General features: G+C 39.4%; 1 protein-coding gene across 1 annotated transcript in view; it reads left to right on the forward strand.

Moving 5' to 3' along the window:
• LOC141906324 (uncharacterized) overlaps positions 1–21,855 on the forward strand; it is a 34,093-nt gene extending 12,238 nt beyond the window's left edge. Inside the window, exons 2-17 of the mRNA XM_074795571.1 lie at positions 8,940–9,080; positions 9,233–9,403; positions 10,459–10,572; positions 11,955–12,020; positions 12,740–12,928; positions 13,137–13,358; positions 13,819–13,879; positions 16,265–16,357; positions 16,588–16,738; positions 17,317–17,449; positions 17,529–17,645; positions 18,475–18,607; positions 18,749–19,074; positions 19,261–19,416; positions 20,207–20,352; positions 20,580–21,855. Coding sequence (XP_074651672.1) covers positions 8,940–9,080; positions 9,233–9,403; positions 10,459–10,572; positions 11,955–12,020; positions 12,740–12,928; positions 13,137–13,358; positions 13,819–13,879; positions 16,265–16,357; positions 16,588–16,738; positions 17,317–17,449; positions 17,529–17,645; positions 18,475–18,607; positions 18,749–19,074; positions 19,261–19,416; positions 20,207–20,352; positions 20,580–21,279 — 2,919 coding nt within the window. The 3' untranslated portion in view covers positions 21,280–21,855. The remainder of the gene's footprint in view (positions 1–8,939; positions 9,081–9,232; positions 9,404–10,458; positions 10,573–11,954; positions 12,021–12,739; positions 12,929–13,136; positions 13,359–13,818; positions 13,880–16,264; positions 16,358–16,587; positions 16,739–17,316; positions 17,450–17,528; positions 17,646–18,474; positions 18,608–18,748; positions 19,075–19,260; positions 19,417–20,206; positions 20,353–20,579) is intronic.
• The last annotated feature ends 984 nt before the right edge of the window (positions 21,856–22,839 follow it).

Below are 22,839 nucleotides of genomic sequence, written 5' to 3' on the forward strand. Positions count from 1 at the left end.
CCACTGAATTATGAAATCTTAATCATCTCCGTCGTCTTTTAGACGTTCGTAGATTGTCTAAACCGCGTATATTATGTGTTATATACCTTTTCGTCGTCCCATCCAGCGCTGGCATGTATCGTCTTTCAAGACGCCAATTTATAACGGCTGAAAGAATCTGTCAATCAGCGCAGAATAACTCTTCTAATTTTCCACTTGATGTCTCTGATTTGTAGATTTATATACGTATAACCCTCGTCGTTCGAACTGAATATGTGAAAGGAAATAGATTTCCTAAACCTCTTGATAGACTGACTAAGTGTCCATAATCTTCCGCTTCGTATGTTTGATGATAAAATGGCGACAATGGTTCAAAGTACGCCTAAAGGTGATGGTTTTATTCCGGACTAATCCTCGGACGGCGGAGTTTACGATTTACCGACTTGCCAATACATAATTAACAACTCAATACAGCCACGCGCAAATCAATTAATCAATACGCGGAGGAAAATCAGAAAATAAGAAATCAATAATAAATGAAATATTCAAATTCAAAATGTGACAAAACAAAAATCAATAAGCGAGTTATTCGCTAAGTTTTTTTTTAATTACGATATTCAACTTTTTCGCTAATCTTCTAGATCTCTAGATTACTTCATATATGTACCTGTTCTGGTTATTCTTCATCCCCAATCTCATTCGATTCGAAGATAGAAATGAAAATGTTTAAGCAGCGCTGATTTTGTGGCGTACCAAACCGGCAGATTGCTCGTATCTTCTTTTTCATCGATCACCCAGAATAAAGACAAGGTGAAGTTGTTAAATGCATCACGCATTCAATGATTTGCTACGTCGAATATACATAGAAAAGATGAGTACCCGTTACTGCCACTTAAACTCCGGAAACATTAGCTTCCAACTGTTTGCTTGATTACGATTTAACTTCGCATATCCGTAATTGAAATCGTCTCTCAGATGAGGGTAACGCAGTAGGCAGTCAATGCTTTAACACCGCAGGTGAAGTTAACATTTCTGAGAGCAGATTCAACAGTCACGGTAGAAGGTGATACGTTTTCACGAGCGTAATTTAATTGAGTCTTAATATAAACCGAATTGTGTAACAGCAAAACGATTATCAATATTACTATTGTTATTATCATTTTCTCCTGTTAGATGTATATCATCATATAGATTTTATATGAATACATGAATAAGAAAATGATAGATTATATATGATGTTACAATGGAAAAAACCGGGGTGATATTATATGGAAAGCGTAGCTTGAGGAATATCTCACCCATAGCAAAAAAGAGACGATGCAACAGGACATTGACTTGAGACCAAACGAGCATAGTTCAAATTCGAACAGAAGATCGGTCAATTTAGCCAACAGGAAACGGGTTTCTAAAGCCACGATTAGCCATTCTAACAAGTCCTTCTAACGAGCTTTGATGAGTGTACATTTAATGAAATGATAGATATATGTGTTAATTACACTAGTCCCACTGTGTATATACGTCACGACCACATTCGTCGCAGCATTCCAGACAGAAATTGAATTTATGGCCAAGGGTTTGATTGATTATCACTGAAAGCTTTGACTGTTCACAGACGCTTCGGTCTGCATTAGATTGCGTCCTCGGGATGGACTACAGATTTAAAACTGTACCATCGGCTGAGAGACTTCCACGCAGCAAATGATAGCTATACGAATGGATATAAACCCATCGTTAAACGATTGAGTAAAAACAAGCAAACATATTATTTACGGCGACGATGCTGATGGTCGCAACCGCATAATTGATAAATTATGGCGGTGATAACGTAGTCTAAAAAGAGCTCTACGCAAATTCATCGAACGAAATTGATTTATCGATCGACGTGATGTTTAACGTCGTTTCGCTTATAAAAAGCCGATCGAATTTTCGTAATATCTTCATGTAAACCGACACTACGGGCCTTTTCAAACACGCAAGGCACAAGGCAAGACAAATAATAGCGACGAACAGTTATAGATCCCCATCAGCGTTAATAAGAGGTTCGGATAATTTTTCTTTTTTTTTACCTATCGTTTGTGTACATTACTAATAACAAGCCCGCGCGGATAATAACGATTTACACATAATCTACGTACATCAGTACAATCACCGTAATATTCATACTTTAATAAAGTTTTGCGTGAAAAATAATCTGAAAGAAGAGATTTCCGTCGTCCGAAGAGTTGGTTTTACACCGCGCTATGGCTACATCGAGTGCAAATCTCTAACCGGTAATTACAAAAACATTTATCAGTCTGGTAATGATTTATATAATGATAATTATCGACTACGCTCGGTCCGCGCGGAATTATGCATAGTTACTGATCTGCTACGATTGATTCGGCCATATACGGATAATTTCCGGATGTATAGGGCTAGTGTTTCGTTCGGCATCTGTCTCCCGGGTGCGATTTTGCCTCCTCGGCGCAGAGCTTATACACAATATCTGATAGTTATATCATAACTCGTCGTCTTCTCGTATTCGACTATTGTCGATATAAAAATGTAGTGTATCACTACATCAGAAACCATATTAGATGCATTTACCACAGCGGTCAAACAGTCGGAGCAATTCGCAAACGTGTCCTTGTATATACAGTCTGTCATTTGTACAAATTACTTGGCAATTCTTTAGTCGGAGCCGTACCATCAATTCTGCAGTCATTTACAATCAAACCCTATACGTAATGCGCGTTTTGGACCAGATTTTACATTGATATTAGCTTTCAAAGGAAAGAACATGTTAACGTGAACAAACTATACTAGTCATTAGTGAAATGGAATTAATGAGATGTGTTCATGTGAATAGAAAAACCCCAACTTGACGTGTTTTTTTTTTTGGCTCGCGTGCTAACCGGAAATTAAGAAAGAAGCACCCGCATCTGGAATCCATAGATCAAAGGAGACCGACCGGGTTGTCGCTTAATAGAAAGTCGGGGTTAGCTTTATGCTTTGATGTATTTGTATTCGTAACTGGTTTTTTTTTTTCGAAAGTCAGGTGCTAATGCTTCTTTGATCGGCGAATTACCCGATACATAAGCTAGCAATTTTGGAGGGGTTTGAAAATTTGCGAATCTCCGCGATATATTCTCCGTAAGAGATATCTAAAAAAAAATCTATTTTCATCTATTTATTCTTTTCATCTCGGAAAATTCTTGCGAAATCGTTTAGAATATTTCATTAGAACGTTTCATTGTTAGATATCCGCGTACAGAACAGTTCGTATACCTTCACGATCTAACAATAGGCGACATTTCTGTCGTACGTGCCAAATCTTCTTTGGAGAAGAATGGTCCAAATCGAACCTACATGGAAAATCTAAAGATTGCGCATGGGTGTGACAGGATGGATTATTTGGTGTCGCCGTGAGCGCGATCGACCGGAGGCTAAGGTCACTTAAAATCATGATTGTAGAGGTGGCACGACCAAATTTTTGTATGATCTTTATTTTCCTCTTTTGTATATATTTGTAAAAAAGATAATTTTTCCCTCCACATTCGATGGAAATATTAGGAAAAAATGGAATCATCTTATCTCATCTTACAATCAATTTTGGATATATTTTCCCAATTACGATAGAAAATGATTATTCCGAATTACAGCGTTTTCTGCAATCCCGTACAGATAGATTTTCTAGTAGGCACAGATAATTAATCTTTCGACAAAACCGAATTTGGCTTTGTTTTCGTGCTCAACGTGGAGGATTTAACGACGGCAAAGTCTCATGCGCGCATTCCTAATCATCACACGATCACGTGATGCCATCTTACATTATCAACTGTATGTGAGATGATCTAGCGATAAACTCTGGGACGCCGAGTGAAGACACCAGATTGAATGGTAAAATCGACGTCGTCTTATATTTTGTGAGTGAAGGGAATTGATATAGATACATCCGATGATAGCGTCTTAAACATAGCTCGACATAGCTGCGCGTGTGCAGATAAACACTGACCAACCGGGACGGAAAATAAGGGACGAGTTCTTGTCTCGTATTCTTGACAGCGAGCTAAAGCTTTCATCTGGACACGTCCTCTGAGAATGCAGCCATCAATTTGTAGAAAGTTCCCCCGCGTCTGGTAACTGTGGTAAAGTATATCTCGATCCGCGAGGATTGGTACGACTTAGTGGTCATATCCGTAATATCTCCAGATCTGCGAACAGTCGCAGAACAGTCGTCGCATGCATTCACCTTTGTGTCCGCATGTATACACGACGCATCGTACTGTCATTGTATAAAACCGAACGAAAATGAAAACGTTCGTGTTGTTTTCCTCAACTAAACAACGATATATTGGATGTGCGACTTCTATATTGCCTGTAAATCACCGGAAGTGTTGGGTTAGTTATCTGCGCTTGCGGTCTATTATTCACGTGATTTATGTAATTGATGAGACCTTTGTCCAGTCGTGCTGTGATTGTGTAATGGCGCCTAGATTACCCGGCGGGCTCGCCATTGGCTGTTTCGAGCGCGTTTCTATCAGTATCGCTTGCCCGCATTTCTGGAAATATGACCTTCATAAGCCGGGGTCTACGCTGATATTTACGCGGTATTATCCGATATGGCGCGTACAATCGTTATCATTACGGCGTTCGATTGGCTGAGACCGGATGCAGACTTGAAAGCCACGGCGAAACTGGCCGAAAATGATACACCACCAGAAATAAACTAGGAATTCTAGATATAGTTTTCCGACTGCCTTGAATATTCGTCTCAGGAACCCATCGCAGAAACTCATCGCAGACACCCGCCGCGCGGATAGTTTCCTAGATTCCCGTACCGAAGAAAAAAAAACAAAAAGATGCAAATGAAATCAAAAATGGATGAACGGAATTCCACAGCCTCCGAGCACAAGATACCTCAATCGAAGATCATCTTTCTGATTAGCGATAATCAAGTCATTTAAATGCATTCGAAATTAACATTATAAATCGAAATTTCAAAAATCATTCAAGTGAGACTCACGTTTGCCGACAAGGCGTTCATCGATTGATGATTTTTTCCGACACTCGAAACCGCGCCGGGCGCTCGCTAATCACTTGAGATATCGATTGAAATCATATTGCTATTCATTGCGGGGTTAATTCCGTTAAATTACGTTGACTCGCGATCAATTCGACAGAGAAATTATTGCGATTAAAGTCAGTCGTTAACTCGGCTTTTAATTAGCGAGCCGTTGATTGTCTGCGCCCGGAGAAAGAGTAAAGAAGAATAGAAGTCTCCGCGATTCTTGGAACGAGAAGAAGAAGAACGACCAATTTAACTCGGCCATAAATTTGGACTGTTTTTGTGTAAGATTGAAATTTCTAGCCAGGAATTTCTGACACAACCACTCGCGCTTTTTTAGTAAATTGACGATCAAGTACATCGGTACTACAGCGGCAAGCTTTTGTTTTACAGCCAACAGCATGTACGGAACTACACCGCGATGATGAATCGAAGTGCAAGGTGACACTTACACGTTACGTTACCCCACGCCCGATTTCATATTACACGTATTGATCCAGGGTTAGCTTCGTTCAAATCGTATACTATCTACAGATGAAATATCTAAATCGTGACATCAAACGTATTGGATTGGACTTTAGCGCGCTGTGAATTCCTTGACTTAACGTCGATATCACGTGTGTCTGACCACTGAGAGTTAATGATTGGCCGCGCCGACCACTGTTGCGTATAAACTACTCGGTACTTCATCTACTGTAGCCTACTACGCGCACCAATCAACGGTCGCTTTTTTCATTTTCCCAAATAATGTCGCGTAGAATATCACGAGCAATAAGACGTATGTTTATTGTTATCGCGACAATCATGTGTGAAAAGATTAAAATATACGAATATTAGTCTGGTGATATGCAAATGAATTAAACATTCTGACAACTCGATTCATCGTCGATTTGTCACTTTTCATAAATGAAAGCGCACGCATGAAGCATCCTTGTGGAAAATCTCTTTCCTTAATACGATTACGAAAGGATGGAAGCGTTCAGCGTATTTGCATATTCAAATTAATGGCCGATTGCGTGTTATGTCACACATTTCTCAAGGTGGTGCTGAGCAGGTTTTTGTTTTACGTAAAAAGCGGCCTAACTGTAGAAGAATCGAACCGTCGAAGACCGAACTGATTTTTATGAAAGAATTAAGACTATTTGTCACGTCACTTTTTTAATTCGTCCTCAATTTCGCTGCAGGGTTGCTTTAAGATATTAATCTCGTAGTGACGACAAATGAAAGAAAGAAATGTCAGATTTATTAAGATCTGTCGAGTACATCTGTTATGAATAAAGTACGATAGTGCATTGTACATGTCCTTTTTGTATAACCATTGACATGTCGAAGCGGACTCACAAACTGTCAAGTTGGCAGGGCTGTTTGAATGATTATAATGAATGGACCTCATAAATCAAATATTCATTACAGCACTGGGTATTTTCGCTAATCGGTAATCAGATCACGATGTCCGTTCTTTATGTCTTATTCTTGAAGATTTTTAATTACGTTTCCGACGCTGTCAAATCTTTCATCGTTATTACCTGATTATAGCCAAATTCATCGCCTTATTCAAATATTTCGGTTAAGACGCCTTTATGGACTATATCCTCGAGAACATACCGCGCTTAGTAAGGTGAATTTGAGTATCTCTAAATAATAGTCAATGAAATCAATAAATTGTGATCGTGATACTTCATTCTAAGTGTTTACTACTCACATTTCATAGCATATCAATAGATCGCGCCTGAACTTTCCACCAACAGACATTACTTGCGATTAATAAGAATGAGATGCTAAGTTCATTCACTTGCATTCCACTATTAGGGGATATAACGGCTCCAGCAGTATATTTAGATTGAAGTCTAGATTTATTCCAACTACCAAGATTTTTAGTCGCCAATCGGAAAAGATTATCTAAGCCTTTTTCGCTGGAGCATTTCGAGATGGGAAAGACTCCCGGTCTTGGCCAACACTACCACCTGGCCGATTGACCGACTGGAAAAAGGAATCAATTGCTGAATGATCAATGATATTTTTGATTTCTCGATTACAAAACAACTTCAAAAATGAAATTATCGAATCTAAATCTTGTACCTGCCTTGCAAATTATTCGAAAGCAAAACTCCCCGTCGCAGGAAATCTGTCTTTAGAAATTACCCTTGTTACGTCTTTTACGAGCTGTATGTACATTCGGTAGTGTACAGTCACAATACCGAGGCTACTGTACACTCATGATATACCTCCTCTATTATTCCCGCTGATATCTCAATCATCTGGTTAGCATCTTATTCCCCGTCTGACGCTATTTCGTCAGGAGATCCCATTTAAAAGTAGGCATTCCGCGTATGGAAATAACTATTCCGACAAAATCAGATTTCGTAGGAAAAAGCAGTCTTTCCCTTAGTTATTCATTGCTGCTGAAACACTCCTGAATGATATAATCAGCAATCGCCAAGAGCAAAGTTTCGTATGTGAAGAATACGGCCAGAATTGATGGCTTGTTAACCAAAATGTCGAACCTTCACTGATCAGTTTAACCGCATAACGTCTACCAAGGGAAATGTTGGACAGCTGTCGCGGTCAAACCACCCGCGGCAAGTGAATATTACTTATTGATACGATACGAAAACAAATATATCTACCTGGAGACGGTTGACATTAAGTACCCAGGGAATACCTAATAAGGACGAGACCCTGACTTTATACAGCTGGAAATTAGAGAAGTACAGTTGAACTATCTTGTAAGGCTTTTACCATGATGAGCCGTTATACGGCGATATCGGTTCTCGACAAGCCATCCACAATAATAAACTTTACCTCGACAACTCATGAAAATGTAACGAGCAGCATTTTTTTCAATGCCGAATCGGAAATATTCACCGAAGCCAATTAAGATCTAAGATGTGCGTCGAAGGAATTACGGCTTGAAATGCCATTCGGAGTGGACGACAACCCGGTACGTAAACTGGAGCAACACCGATCCAGGACTGATTAACTAGATCTGAGACAAATAGAAAAAGAAATGGTGACAATATTTTCGAAGGATTACTTTAAAACCTAGTCCTCGTTTTTGTGGTTAAAATCTAACCACCTTGAAAATAACCAAATAGCCTTCATTAACAGTAATTGTATCTACTTGAAATTCTCTATAATTTAATCAACGGACTTTCACGAACGTTTCGAATCATTTCATCTGCCGTTTTTGCCATTGTCGAGAAAGCAATAATTTGAAACGAACGTCGTCGATCAGGGCGACTTAAATTCGAGTCACGTCCACGATTGATAGACGAATGTTGACCACCTTGACTAAACATCCGATAGAAAATTGGTATTTACATTTAACGGAATCAACGGAAGTCGACATAAATCTATTAAAGAGGCAATGTTTACGATGCGTAGGCGTGTGTCCGCGAATTAGTCGATACAATTAGCTAACGTTGTGCTTTTAAAAAATATTCCAGAACTTGAGAACATAAATTTTACTTCTAGACGCCGTTTAGATCGAATTCACTTTGAACGTTATAGCTGTGGTTGATGTACTACGGGAAGGTCAAGGCCGACGCCATTCGGAATCTCAACTTCAACGAGTTGGGAATTTTTTCACATGTGCGAAATAATTCATGAATAAATTATTAGAAAGTTTAACCGTAGACGTGTCTATTAACTTAAGAGATTGGGCATTCAATATTGGTACATATACGTTCGTCGTTTCAGGTTCAGTGAGAAAAATACGCGTAGACAGAAATTAATATACTGGCAATGTCGGTTAGGTTGCGTCCAAACTTCACAGACCCCTATGTCCCACAGATGTTCACAGATACCATTCACTAAAACCATTGTGGTTACATTGAAAAACAATTTGCAGGAATCTATCCGCGAACATTTAACCTTTTTGTATTCCTAGTTTAACTCGTATCATGTTATTCAGTGTGATAATGGAGTCGGCATGGACGCATTTTATGACATCATCTACCGCCGCAAGAAACAAATAGTAATGCTGGTCGGTACGTCCTGTTCGTCTGTGACGAAATATCTAGGAGAAATCGTCCCTCATTGGAATTTAGTTCAGGTAAGAGACAACGACCTTAGATAAACCAGGTGGAATTCTGACTATTATACCACTTTCTAAGGCTGCCCAAAATGAACAAGTCACTGTGGCTGACAGTGATAGCTATCAGTAGCGACGTTAACAGCATGTCTCATTTTTACGTTTCTATTCAGATATCATACGCAGCCACGAATCCTGCCCTGAGTAGCCGAGATAAATATCCGACGTTTTTCCGCTTGGCTACGGCTGATTCGTCTCACAATCTAGCCCGGATGCTGTTTATTCAGAGATTCGGCTGGGATACGGTGGCTACTCTGACAGAGGACGCGGAGACGTTCACATTGGTAAGCTCCTAACGTAATGCGGCTATTACGCTTACCTACTTTAAAGTGATTAAGTATGAATTCTGAGTACAATCCATGAATCCGAGAATATTCTAAACCGTATCTGTATAGTAATAGATAGTATCTTCCGGAGATTCGAGATGGTTTAACTCTGTCAATGGAATTCTCCAGTGCCTTAAACGAACTAAGTGAAATATGCAACACGGCAATTGAAGATGATATCGACCCTTTTACGACTTGTAGAAATTCTACAGTTTTCAAATGAATATTTGATAGACATCGACGGGTTATGCATATTTTAATCTACGATCTTTTATCCCTCGACTCGCGCAGAATGAACACGTTCTAACGAGTTTCCCGTCGCGCTAATCCCGACGATAAACTATTCAATCGCTACGATTATTGCCATTTTCTTTAACAATTTTGTCTCTGAATTATTCATTGATGAAAACTCAACTGGTTTCTATCGGCTGGGTGTCGGGCAGAGCAGCAACGATGCAGACGATCCTTCGGGGATTTAAACTAAAGTGCCGCAAATCTCGTCGGATTTCTATCGAGGCACATCTCCGCGCAATAACCCGTTTTATGAGCGCGGGTTCACTCGATACGATGCGATTCGAGCTAACAAAAGACACCCGCAATAAAATCATGAAATATGCTGCGATCAGTTGCCCGTACACACGATCCTCGCTAAAACGGACGACGGTTTGATTACCGTATTCTTGAAATCGGAACTCCTAATTCAGAAAATAATTGACCGACGTCCCTAAGATTTACGTGACTAGGCAAATATACATAAGTCGACGAGTACAAAGCATTTTTTTCGTCGGTAGCGTCTCAACATTTATTCCTATAGAAAGCGCTCAGCGCGGACACATCTGATTGCTCGTCCCTAAAGAAGGGTACGAACGTAATCACTTTACTGTCTAGCAAACAACATAATGAGTTTCTTGCCCCCGTCGATGCGGCGGTGGTTGGCAAAAACATCTAGAAAATTGAGAGGTTCTGTGCCGGGGAAGCTTCGTCATTTCACACGAGTGAATATTATATTACAGGCAATCAGCGATATGAGCAAAGATTTCAGCAAAGCAAATATCTCGGTGAAAGCTTCACCAACATTCCGTCCCCGAGAACGCCGAGACCTGAAACTCAAAATGGAGGATCTCAAGGTATGTGTCAGAGAAATTATGCCGCGGTAATAAATCTAAGAAATATTCCCCACGTTTAGTCTCATAGTTACTGAATAAAAGTAGGGGAACCGCATTAATCTGTTGTTGAATCAGTGAAACGTAGAGTAAGATAGCACTTTTTAGGTTAACTAGTTTTATTCATGATAAGAGCTTTCGCTACTAATGTACTATACATTTATAATGAAAGCTCTTATCTTAAAAATAACTTGTTAACATATAAAGTACTATCTGTCTCTAGGTTTTACTTACTGAATAATTTGCAACTGATTGAATTATATCATTGCGCGCGATACCCTTACATTTTTAACGTGAATGAAAAAATTCCTTCATGAAAATAGAAATAACAGAATTAGTAAAATGTAAAATGTGTCTTTGCTTTCAATAAATATCGCAGGTACCCTAGATATGAAAGCATGTTTTTCTGAAAGCAATTTTAGTCCGTTGTATCGTATTTTCCGCCTGACGTATATACCTGACGTGAATCTTACTTAAAAAAAGGTCGCAGCTTTCAAAATCGACGTCTCAACGCACCAATATCGGTTATTAAGATTTTATAGGCGCAGGAATTGATACTTGTTGCGCGCGAGTACATTTTTGTATCTGAAGCCATCAATAATCGGAAAGAAGATTAAACCATACGTGGTAAGAATCCGAAAACCTTTCGACGGTTATCGGCGAAGCGATCACTTCTGAAATGAAACCTTTGAACGAGTAAATCATCCGGCGCCCGATGCTAGCGTTATATTACACAGCGCCGATAAATTATACGATTAAAATCCACCATTATATCGCTATTTGCAATTTTTCATTGCTCGAAATAGTCATCGATGGTTATGATTTTGTACCCGCGGCGTCGCTATATTTCTCCGAGGCGCTGACAGGAACACGACCCGCGATGAATGAATCGACAGTAACCGGTGTTTGGCGGTGAATTCTGATCAGTAATGTACAGATAGCTTTTGTCGCTGTTTCCGCTCCCAGGTCATTAGAGCACCGTCAGTAAATGAATCACACTAATCAGCGCGCTCATAAAATGTCGACTTTAAAATTGGGAACAATCGAATGATTTCCGCAGCTCGACGCGCCGCCGAACTGCGGATTATCGGTGGCGGGTCGAGCAGGCGGCTTTTTGCTTAGGACTGTCGCTTTTTTTGCTCGTCGAGTCGATGGGAATAATTCCTTCTGTCGGGTGCAAAATTGTTCGTTGTCAGAGGTGACCGAATCACTTACATATCACGATACGAATTAACCGGTGCATATGAACTAAACTACGTGATGAAATAAAGATATCAGGTTTTAGCCTATAAATGCTTATTATACAGAGTTAGAGCAATGAAGATAGTTTTTTTTCTCTCTTAAAGGAAGCTGACGCGAGAATAATTATTGGTAGTTTCGGCGAGGATGCTGCTAGGCAAGTGTTTTGTGAGGTTTGTTTATTTCCCAAATTTTCCGCGCGATTAAATGTTATGTTGTTTTTGTGTAAGATGAACGCGTCGCCTTAAATAACGTCGTCGATGTAACGACGAATTAAATTCGCGACGAAAGTGGGAGGAACAAAGAGCTTCGAACGAAGAACGATTTTGTTTGATCTGTTTGTAAAGAAATTATCGTAAAAATCCGAAGTAATTCGTCGAGCGAGATTTGAATTCATAGAATGACGTCTGAAGTGGGTATCATACGACGAATAACCGGCGTGTTTTATAATTAGGTATTAGCCCGACAGTTTCTTCAATCCGACGTATGAATATACACTACGGGTATAATTCGATGATCTTAGGCGATGAATCGAGCCGTCATTCGATTATTGTTTCGTAATTGAAGTCGGAAGACTTATTAATCGCATACACAGTCAGTCAATTATACCCGAGAGTTTATACAATTCTGCCAGATTCATTCTGACTGGCGCGATGCATCGGTTACTGATGATCAGCGCAGAAGCTTTTCACGAACACACGAATCAAAGCCCAAGAACTCAACCACCGAATTATCAAACTATTCATGCGTATATGACGGTGAATTCTGAAATTGATATTTCCACTTGACAGTCGGGCATCTTCCGACCATTTCTCTTGTGTTACACTCTTTTGATGTTGTTCTTCGTGTGCCATTTTGAGGATGAACGAATTTAACATCGTTTGTATTCTAGGCGTACCAGCAGAAGTTATACGGACCGAGGTACGTGTGGTTATTGCTGGGTTGGTACACGGACAGTTGGTGGAGAATCGGCAATGAGACAAACTGTACCCACGAGCAGCTGACTGAAGCCGTTGAAGGACATTTCACTGTAAACAGTCTGAACACACTACTCGGCAATAAACGCGGTATATCTGGAATCGTAAGTTCTTTTTCGAAAAACCTGAAAATGTTATAATATCCCAGAACATGGCGGGGCTACTTATTATATCTTTTCGCCCACAAACAGCCCCTCTGCGGTCCCCACCAAGATTCAGTTTAAACAGAATATTCCCGTGCACACTAACTGCCATAACCCCACAACCAGCAATTTCGAAATGAATCTACGAACTATTCAATTTTTTTCGCAGAGAACTCAAGATTTCTACGACGAATACGAGAAAAACAATTTACCCCGTCCACTGAGCCCTTACGGACCACAGGCATACGATACAATATGGACTATAGCTCTGACGATCAAAGAAGCCATGACATATACACCTATAAAAATCGAGGATTTTTCGTACGAAGATATCGCAATAACGGAAAAATTCATGAATATCTTATCTCGTATCGACTTCGATGGAATATCCGTGAGTTAAATAAGATTCATCTGTTAAACATACATTCCAAAAATCGGTGTTTTCTGAACAATTGATTCCGCTTTTAATTCGAATATACGTCAATTAGAATCCCAGTGTTAATATCAACACAAAACGGTGTCGAAACACGCCGAGTATTTGACGATTATCGACAAACGAGTTAAGAAGCCACTCACAACGGATTCGATTAATATTTCATTATTCAGCAGACGACTTATCCGTTAGTAGCTCATTCTGAAAAACTGCAGGCTAATAGAGCAGTGAAATGGCCACCACATCTGATTTCTAGTATGTTTGACCATGAATAATGGATACGAAAAATCCGACTTGTCGGATCGGGTTATCGCTGATTCGAGAACGTGATGAAGAAAATACTTTCGTTTCGAAAATAACTGGAGCTTTCATTTATCTTCGCGAAGAGAATTTGTAGAAACCTAATCTTCTATTGTAGGGTCCTGTGTCATTCAACGGACCGGATAGACGTGGTATTACTGTTCTGAAGCAAAATCAAGGTAAGGAAAAATATCGTCGCGATCTCAAAAGCATTTTCCAGATACCAAGATGACGAACTTATAAATCACATTTGCTACCGATGCACTTTACGTCTGCCCCCATAGGCTATAGGAGCTTAGATCATGATGCCCTGATAATCGTTTATCAAGCAGGCCACCTGCCAATGATTATAAGTGAAATTACCTTCAACCACGACACGAGTTTACGCGGACGTGCCATTTTGCATTAGTAAACATATCAGGATATATAATCAATATGCATTACAAAATTCTTCCCAGTCACTTGCGATCCCGGTATAAATTGCGAATAAGTTACTTGATTACAACTGACATAGCCGACTGCAAACACGGTGACAAGACACTTCTTCTGAAGTTTCCACAAAGGACATCTACAACATTAATTACCAAATCGACTGTATGTAACCGTCGTGTTACAAGTACAGTATCCTCTTCGCCGAACCACGTAGGCGTATACTTGTCTTTTCACCGTTGGGAAAAACATCACCGGCACCAAATGGAACCGTCTTCTGTCGCGTGATGAATGTATGGATTTCTCCTAAAAGATCTCGCCGGAAAAAAAAAACCATCGACCATATGCGCTATACCCGACAGATCGCCGGTGACTTTTCATTTGCATTCGAGAGAATCCCCGCTACAAGTCGTGGCTATTGCTCGGTCAATAATATATATATATATATATATATATATATTTGGAACATGAATTTTAATAATTTTCATTATGTGCTGTGCAATATTACGAAATATCTGAATGTGTTAGCGTTGACTGATGGTGATCTATATACTTGGCGACTTTCCATGTGAAAAATTTACTTTTCGATCAAAGAATCCATCAAACATCGTGGATGGCGAACGTCTGCCGCTTCGTTGATCGTCGAGGTTCCATTGCCGATAGATTTACTGTGTGGCTGACATTACCTACAATCAAAGCTACGCTACATCTTTGATGTCAAATATTAAAACCATCACTGACGATACCAGCATCAGACTATCGGATCCAGGCAACAACTGCGATGCGGTGCTACTCGCTTCCATTACCGTCGCCTTTAACCTCGCTCGCCAGAGCCTACGAGCGCATACCCCGAAATCTAAGCGGTATTATTGTGCTCGTTTATTGCGTCTTCAGTCGACAAGGACCCTTCATATGTGTACCGTAATTCCATTATCACATCCTCACTTACTAAATTTGTCTACGTTCTTGCAGCCTCGCTATTTGCTAAAGTGTCGGATATTGCAATTCATCCCTTTTAAGGCCGGAGCAGAGGTTGGCCCTTTCACGTCATATTGCTTGACAGGAAGACGTGTGGGAATTGATCAGTATAGCGTCTCGATTTGAGACTTGTTATCCGTTGGAGAATTACGGATTGACGGCGTAAATATTTCCCGCCAGATAATCCGTTTTGCCCGTTCGCTTTGCACCATACTGACACATAGTCGTGGTGAATTTAATATAATCTGTGCGGTATGCTATCAGAGATTTGCCTCTGGCTTACCGATCACTATCTAATGCCCGATTCCAATCTACCCGTATTTTTATCGAGCATAAATGCTACATATTACCAATCAAGACATGGGCGGAAATTACCAGCAGATCGGCGCAAAGATGGCCGACAAAAGACAATTTGATCAAATCTCCAGAAATCGCCACGACAAGAACGGCTAATCACCCGCGATGACAGATTACGATAATGACGATAATGTCCAGTGTGTTTGTCTGAAATATTGATAGGTTGCAAATACACGACAGTCCGTAATAATACATCGGAATAACTATAACTAGAAATGGAGAATAATCCACGTGACGCTAAAGTACTTTTCATGACTCAGACACAAACACGCAAACGATGACAGTCTTGATTTGGCGTCCATCTTGATTTTGCAGCGTGGTTATTTCCATCGCGAAAAGAAGACGGAGATCGTGTTGCCGGTGGATTTTTATGATCGTGTTTATAGCACGCTTTAACGTTCAATTTCTGTTATTTGATCTCGGATTTATATCGCTGTCTCGAGCACTAAAAGGCAGTTCTCTCGAACAGACAGAAAACCTGCGATAATCCGTAGATTGTAACTTCTATAATTCCACTGTCGCCACTGTTACTTTCGTCTCTGTTCTTAGCGCACTCGATCGTTTTTGTCCGGCCAGATGATGGCGAAGTCAGACATGATTCACGGCTAAGGCAAGCCGCTCAAAACAAGCCTTATACCCTCTGACCCTATATAAGGCGAGCCTTTCTCTAGGTATAAATTATAACATCCTCTGAGTAAAGGCGAGCCTTTTTATAAATGTAACTCCTAAGGCAAGATAATAACAATGATACTCGTCACCAGACTTGAATTTACAATATTGTTCGTAATTCATTCTTCTAGGCGGTCAAATGGTTCGCATTGCTATGTGTTATCCGGATAACGACACGCTGGACTTTAACTGTTCGGGATGTCAAGTCATCCAATGGGGAAGAGGTATGATGCATAATTGATTCACTTCCTCGCCCGATAAATTTCAAAAGAAATCTTAGAATTGTGAAAATTTAGCTTCTCGCGTATCAGCTTTCCCGAACGAATCCTTTCAATGACGGTGATAAATCCATTACCAGTAAGATGAAAATATTGTAAAATGTAATTGGATTAGGCGCTATTGAAATAAACCAATTTGTCACCCCATTATGTGTGCACCTTTGAATATTTTGTAGAGGGTAAAATTCCTGTCGATGAGATCATCGTTCAGTTACATATGAAAACAATCAATGACCGCGCGTTTCACATCATTGTCGGGGTATCAACGGCAGGTATTGCGATGGCGATCTCATTCTTATCCTTCAACATATTCTTTAGAAAACTTAAGTAAGTATCAATCAATCAATCTAAGAGATCCCATGTATGGCCCCCTCCTAATTAGCCGGTCATAGATTTAAGAACTGTTGAAATGAGTTAAACTGTTAGCCCTGGCACTACCTTAAAAACCCAAGATTCCATGTATGACCCTGGTCGGTTAGAAGAAAATCATGAAGTAGCTCTCCTCGAAATTAGAATTTACTTCTTTGACCCTAGGGGTCATATGACCCATGGCCAGAACGTAGCTCGTACGTTTTCTATCAACACATTGGGGTCATATTTGGAACACTGGGCTTCAAGGTTGGACTTTTTCAGATTATGAAGTTTCTCTGTAAATATTTAGGTAATCTAAACTTATAATGAAGCAGCCTGGGAGTCAATTTGGACCCATCCCCAAGAACTATGTCGATGTGAAAATATTTCCAAAACTGATATTGATTTGTCATATGGGACACAAAATATTAACTAAAAAAAAAATATGTGCAGTTTCTCCTACTGCCAGATATATGCTTCGGTTCCCAACGAATCAATGAAACAAAATAAACGGCAATTTACATTTGTATCGTTTTGTATCGTTGATTTTTTAGATATATAAAACTATCCAGTCCCAAGCTGAATAATGTAGCCGTAATTGGTTGTATACTGGTTTATAAAGCCGTCATATTACTCGGGTTTGACGATAGGAATTTATACGCTTCTACATTTCCCGTATTCTGCACGGTTCGTATTTTCATTATGAACACGCGACGAAATCACTTGACGACATCATAATTTCATGTGCGGCTCTCAAACATTTCAGGCGCGAGCGTTTCTATTCGCAGCAGGGTTCTCACTATCGTTTGGTGCAATGTTTACTAAAACTTATCGTGTCCATCAAATATGCTCAAGGGCCCATAGTGGTCTCGTCAAAAGTAAGGTAAGTTAATTTCGTTTTCATCTAAGCCTAGAAATATTAGTTTTGTACCCTCAATTGTATAGAGTTTAACAATCGATACAATAACGTATAGTAGGCTTATTCGTGGCACTTGTGTAACGGGGAGACGACATCGACCAGAAGTTTATTGGATGGTGGAAGAAGTTGATATCACCACGCAGTAAACCCTTTGACTGGCAATAAACATCAGAAACTCATTAATTTCTCATTAACTCTTAACGTAATTCGTTCTGCAACACGCAGTTACGCGAAAGCTTCTTAAGACCTTAAAAATGAAACATAGTGAGACTCTTACAATTGCGGACTAAATGCAGGAGATGTTTGTTTACGAATCAATAGACTTCTGCACAGTTTTCCTCATCATTTCGATTACCTTGGTTGGAAATGAGTCAATTAGTTTTCTTTTTCATACACACTAATTGACTTTCTTCTATACTGGCAGTATTAACATAACATTATTTCAATCGGTTATCAGTTATTCGTTGTACAAAGAACAAACATCGCTTTTTCTTAATCGAATCATTTGTGAATACACCGGCTAAATATCCCCGGGGATCCGATCGTAATGCAAGCGGTAGGAGAATAATTCAATCCATATCCGCGTGTCCTTGGTCGCGGAATCTGCGGCTCTGACGACAAACGGGTCCCTAGAGTTGTATGAAATATCCAAACAAATATTAAGTAGCGTTGTTAGAACCAATTCAAAGCCAACCCTCTCAGAGTATCGCAATAATTGCCACCGCAATCTACGCGTAAAGCTCGTTGATATTGAGTTGGATCTATGTATGGCTTATTTCTATCGTGGTTTCAGTTACTTAAAGACAAGCAACTTCTCATCATTATTGGTGCCTTACTCCTTGTCGATACTCTGGTTATTTGTGTTTGGTGTCTTGTTGATCCTATGCATAGACAAATACTCAACTTCACCAGGGAGGTAAGTAGCTGTTTAAGAAGGTTTGTCCCGAATCTAGTCTAAATGCAATATTTCAAAAAACCAAGATCATTTCGATATCATTACAAACCAAATCTATTCCTAATTTGATTTCTATATCTGCAATTTGAAACTTGATTTTAGGATTCTCCAGATGATCCTGACGTAAAATTTGTTCCCCAAATGGCGCGTTGCCATTCGGTTCACATAGACAAATGGACGGGCGGATTTTACGCCTATAAAGGATTATTGCTCATTTTTGGTGTTTACATGGCCTGGGAAACGAGACACGTAAAAATACCGGCACTGAACGATTCGCAGTACATCGGAATGAACGTCTATAACGTAGTTGTGACCAGCGTTATAGTAGTCGCTTTATCAAACATTCTATCGACGGAACCGACGGTGGCGTACAATTGCGTTTCAGCATTTATCATCTTGTCAACAAGTGCTACATTAGCTTTACTTTTTATACCGAAGGTAAGTCTCCGTTTTACCGGTTTTCCAGTTCATTCAAAACCAATTTGCGACATCTCCGCGTACACACTGCGACGGGAAGAGAAACTGCTTGCGTAAACCTAAACGATTATGTACGAATAACGTGAACGACGTCAATTTGACTCTGTTTTCAATGATTTTTTTTCTGCACATTTTTTATGCTTTCAGATTTATACTATTATAAAGTCGGATGGCAATCCGGTGATAACCACTTCCGGTTTGATGGTCGAGGCAAACACCAGACGATTCGCCGTCGACGAAAAACGAGAACTATACTACAGAGCGGAAGTACAAAATAGAGTCTATAAGAGAGAACTGATGGAGGTAGATTGAAACTATTCGATATCGCATAAATTCGACTTAGATTATTTCGGACGCACGGACGGATGAATGAATGAATTTTTTATTTTGCAAAATAAATTGTTACATAATTACAGGATCATAGGATGAAATTACAATATGCACATACCATACACACACATTAATACACATATCATCTTGGAGTAATCATTCGAAATCATTTCAAATGATTACTCCAGGATATCATACAACATATAATAGATGTAACGCTATAAATTGCGTTGAGAAGCTAAAAGCTTATACGGGTCCTTATCCCTCTAGATACGAACACGCGCACACACACCACATACGCACAAACATATACCATGCAGACGTTACTAAGCAAGAAAATGGGAACGGAATGATCAAAACTGTACATTTTATGGAACGAGATTTTTGGAAAAGTCCTCCAGTCGTATTCTACAATATCAACTACCATCGACTGAGAGTGTAACATTACATTGCGTGGTAGTAGATAATGAAGTTTGGCTAATAAAATGCTTAAAGCGAGATATTGTAGTTTAGCTCTGCCAGTACTATCATTTGTAAGGATTACCACAGGCGCTGAAATTCTCATTAGTTGACTGTAGATTCTTCAGTCACCGCGCGTCAAACATTCATTGCGTTCGCGTCTGAGTAAACCCCGTTCTCGTCACAATGTAGCATCATTTATTTTTTTCGATGGTAATAGGATATCTTCAGACTGAATAGTTGCTGATAACAATTCAATATATGGTCGAATATCTTAGAAAAGTCTATTCGTTTTTTTTTCCAGTTGGACCAAGAGCTTACGCGTCTGCAGAAGTTATTGAAACGACCTTCATCTCCTTACACTAGCAACATGCTGTTTTCACCGGATATCAAGAAGAATGGTCGATCCCCTCTTACAGGAAGACACATGAAAGGCGACGAAAAACGACCGTACGTATAACGGCATTACCATAACTACGTTCAACGAAATTAGCCGTAAAATAAACCGTATCCAAATTTGAAATAAAGCGGAAACTGGCAAATCGTGTTATCACACATGTAGCTCAGTTTCTAACGAAATTACAGCAACAAACACAATTTTCCAATGCACGAGATATCTCATTTTCCTGCTAAGGATTGTATGGATATTGACGGGGGGATTTTTCTCATTGCAGTAGTTTCGAAGCTTCTGACGAAGACGACATTCCTACTGAGCTTCCTGAAGTCACATCCGGGTATTTCTCTGGCCGGAAACGCAAACTAGAGAAGGAGGATTCCGGTATATATAGCGTGTCGTTTAAGAGCAACCGTAGCAACGTCATATCGACAATGGAGTCGAGCTTCTCGATCGACGAGGAGACCGAGGTTACTGAAATTGAAGGATTAAGCGAAGAGTACGAACGACGTTATCTACATTGTAGTACAGAGGCGCATAGTCGAGACAATCATTCTGTATACCGTCCTAGAAGGCAGTCGCGACACGACGGAACACATCCCGAACGACAATCGCTTCTCAGAAACTGTGACTTATCACCGAACGACGACGAATATTCGTCGATATTCGTGCATAAAGAGCGCAGTAACAGCGATCTGAACGAGATTGAAATGCAGGAGTTTAATACCAATACCAAAACGTTCATACCCGGTACATCTATGCAAAAATCTTACTCGGACAATCAGGGTGCGAGACGGATAGGTGGCTGGGGTGTGACACCGATTGTGAAGGTCACCCCGCCGCAAGAGGAAATCGATCGCAGACGCACTATACGTAAAAGTCATAGCAATTACGAACAAAGACGAATACAACAGGAATTCCTGAAAATAAAACGACAACTCAAGTCGCTCAGCGACATCAAATGCGAAGTGGCGGAAGTATGACGTCAGGATGATTACGTCCCGCTATTTCGCGTCGTGCTGTAGACGAATTTCTTCGATAAAATTTATAATTTGATTATAAGATTCACGCGTTATTTTTCTACAAAAAATAGATAAATAGAATTGAATCTAAAACGGAAAAGACGTACTGAACTGCAGACGCAATCGAATCGTTTTATATCGCTTTGCTATGGATGATTTTGTTGTGTCATGACTAAAAACGTGTATTTCAATGTTTGTAATGTAAACCACAGTGCTGGCGTTGTCTACGTCTCCTAAATGATGTTGAACGATGTTTTGAATTTTTATCACATATTGAATAGAATTATTTTCTAAGTCGTTGTTGAATAACATTAAGATATAACAAGCTTCCCTTGTAATGGTTGTAAAATGATATATCGATATGAAATCAGTTCCCACTATTTTCCTCTCTGTCGTTAGTACAGGAATCATAATTCGTGCAGTTCAAGTTCGACCAGTTCTATTTTTGTTCGTTCACTCGACATTTTTATTTCATGTATATATAAATATATACCATAGGAATATCATGATATTGATGAATGTGTATCATCTCGTATATGTTCGGAGCCCTTCTGTGGTAGCTAAAGCTTTTGCAAAAATGTGATAAAACAGAATATTCTTCTAAATCTATCCGAAAGGTTTTCAATAGCTCGGAGGTATATTGACTCACAGTACCGGCGTATTGGCACCATTTCCACGATCGCAGAGAGACAACGCCCACAGTTATCAGAAATATTCTTAAAAATAGGCACAATAGGCATAAATACATGTATCTATAATTCACTCGTAATAAAAACCACAAGTCGGTCTTCCTTAATTGAAAAGAAAACACGATATATTGAAGTCATTTGACATTTTTGATAGGATTGTCCCATGACAGTTAAATATAGTTTCAATGTGTACGAAATATGGTCATTTCTATCGAACATTTCTACGCTACGGAAAAGAATATCATAAAATTGTTTATGCGTTCAATTCATAAACGTGAAAAGTGTGCCAAAAATGATTTTCGTGTATGAGGAAATATTGTCTCTTATCGATTAAGAGATTTGAGCTTAGATAAAATTTTGATGTGAATCCAACCGAAAATTGTGTCTTTTTATATTTACTGAATAATTTGAATAAAAACGTATTTTGTATGTTGTGATGGTATTATATATGAAAGACTAATAAATAATTTGTTACTTGAAAACAAAATCTAGTTATTTCTTGTATTTCGATTACTCTTCTTAATACCACGGTATTCCGACGATGACCGCAAGAAATATAACAAACATTTTACTGTTCTATTTACGAAGTGTATTTCTAGATATATCCACTATTCTATATTAATATAATCAGTGTACTTCGGCACTGCTTGTTAGATAGGGCTGCCGAGTTGTTTCGCCAAAACTAGTCTTTAATTGATTAGAATCGATTATACTAAATCAGAAACGCTTGCATTCGCAATATTTAAGTGACCCAAATGTTATCATCTCTAGGCAAGTCGATCGGTTTATCAGGTCATAGACTTTAACCAAAAATCCACACTCATACAGAGAT

The sequence above is a fragment of the Tubulanus polymorphus genome, chromosome 5 (genome assembly GCF_964204645.1).
Source record: "Tubulanus polymorphus chromosome 5, tnTubPoly1.2, whole genome shotgun sequence".
Classification (NCBI taxonomy): domain Eukaryota; kingdom Metazoa; phylum Nemertea; class Palaeonemertea; order Tubulaniformes; family Tubulanidae; genus Tubulanus; species Tubulanus polymorphus.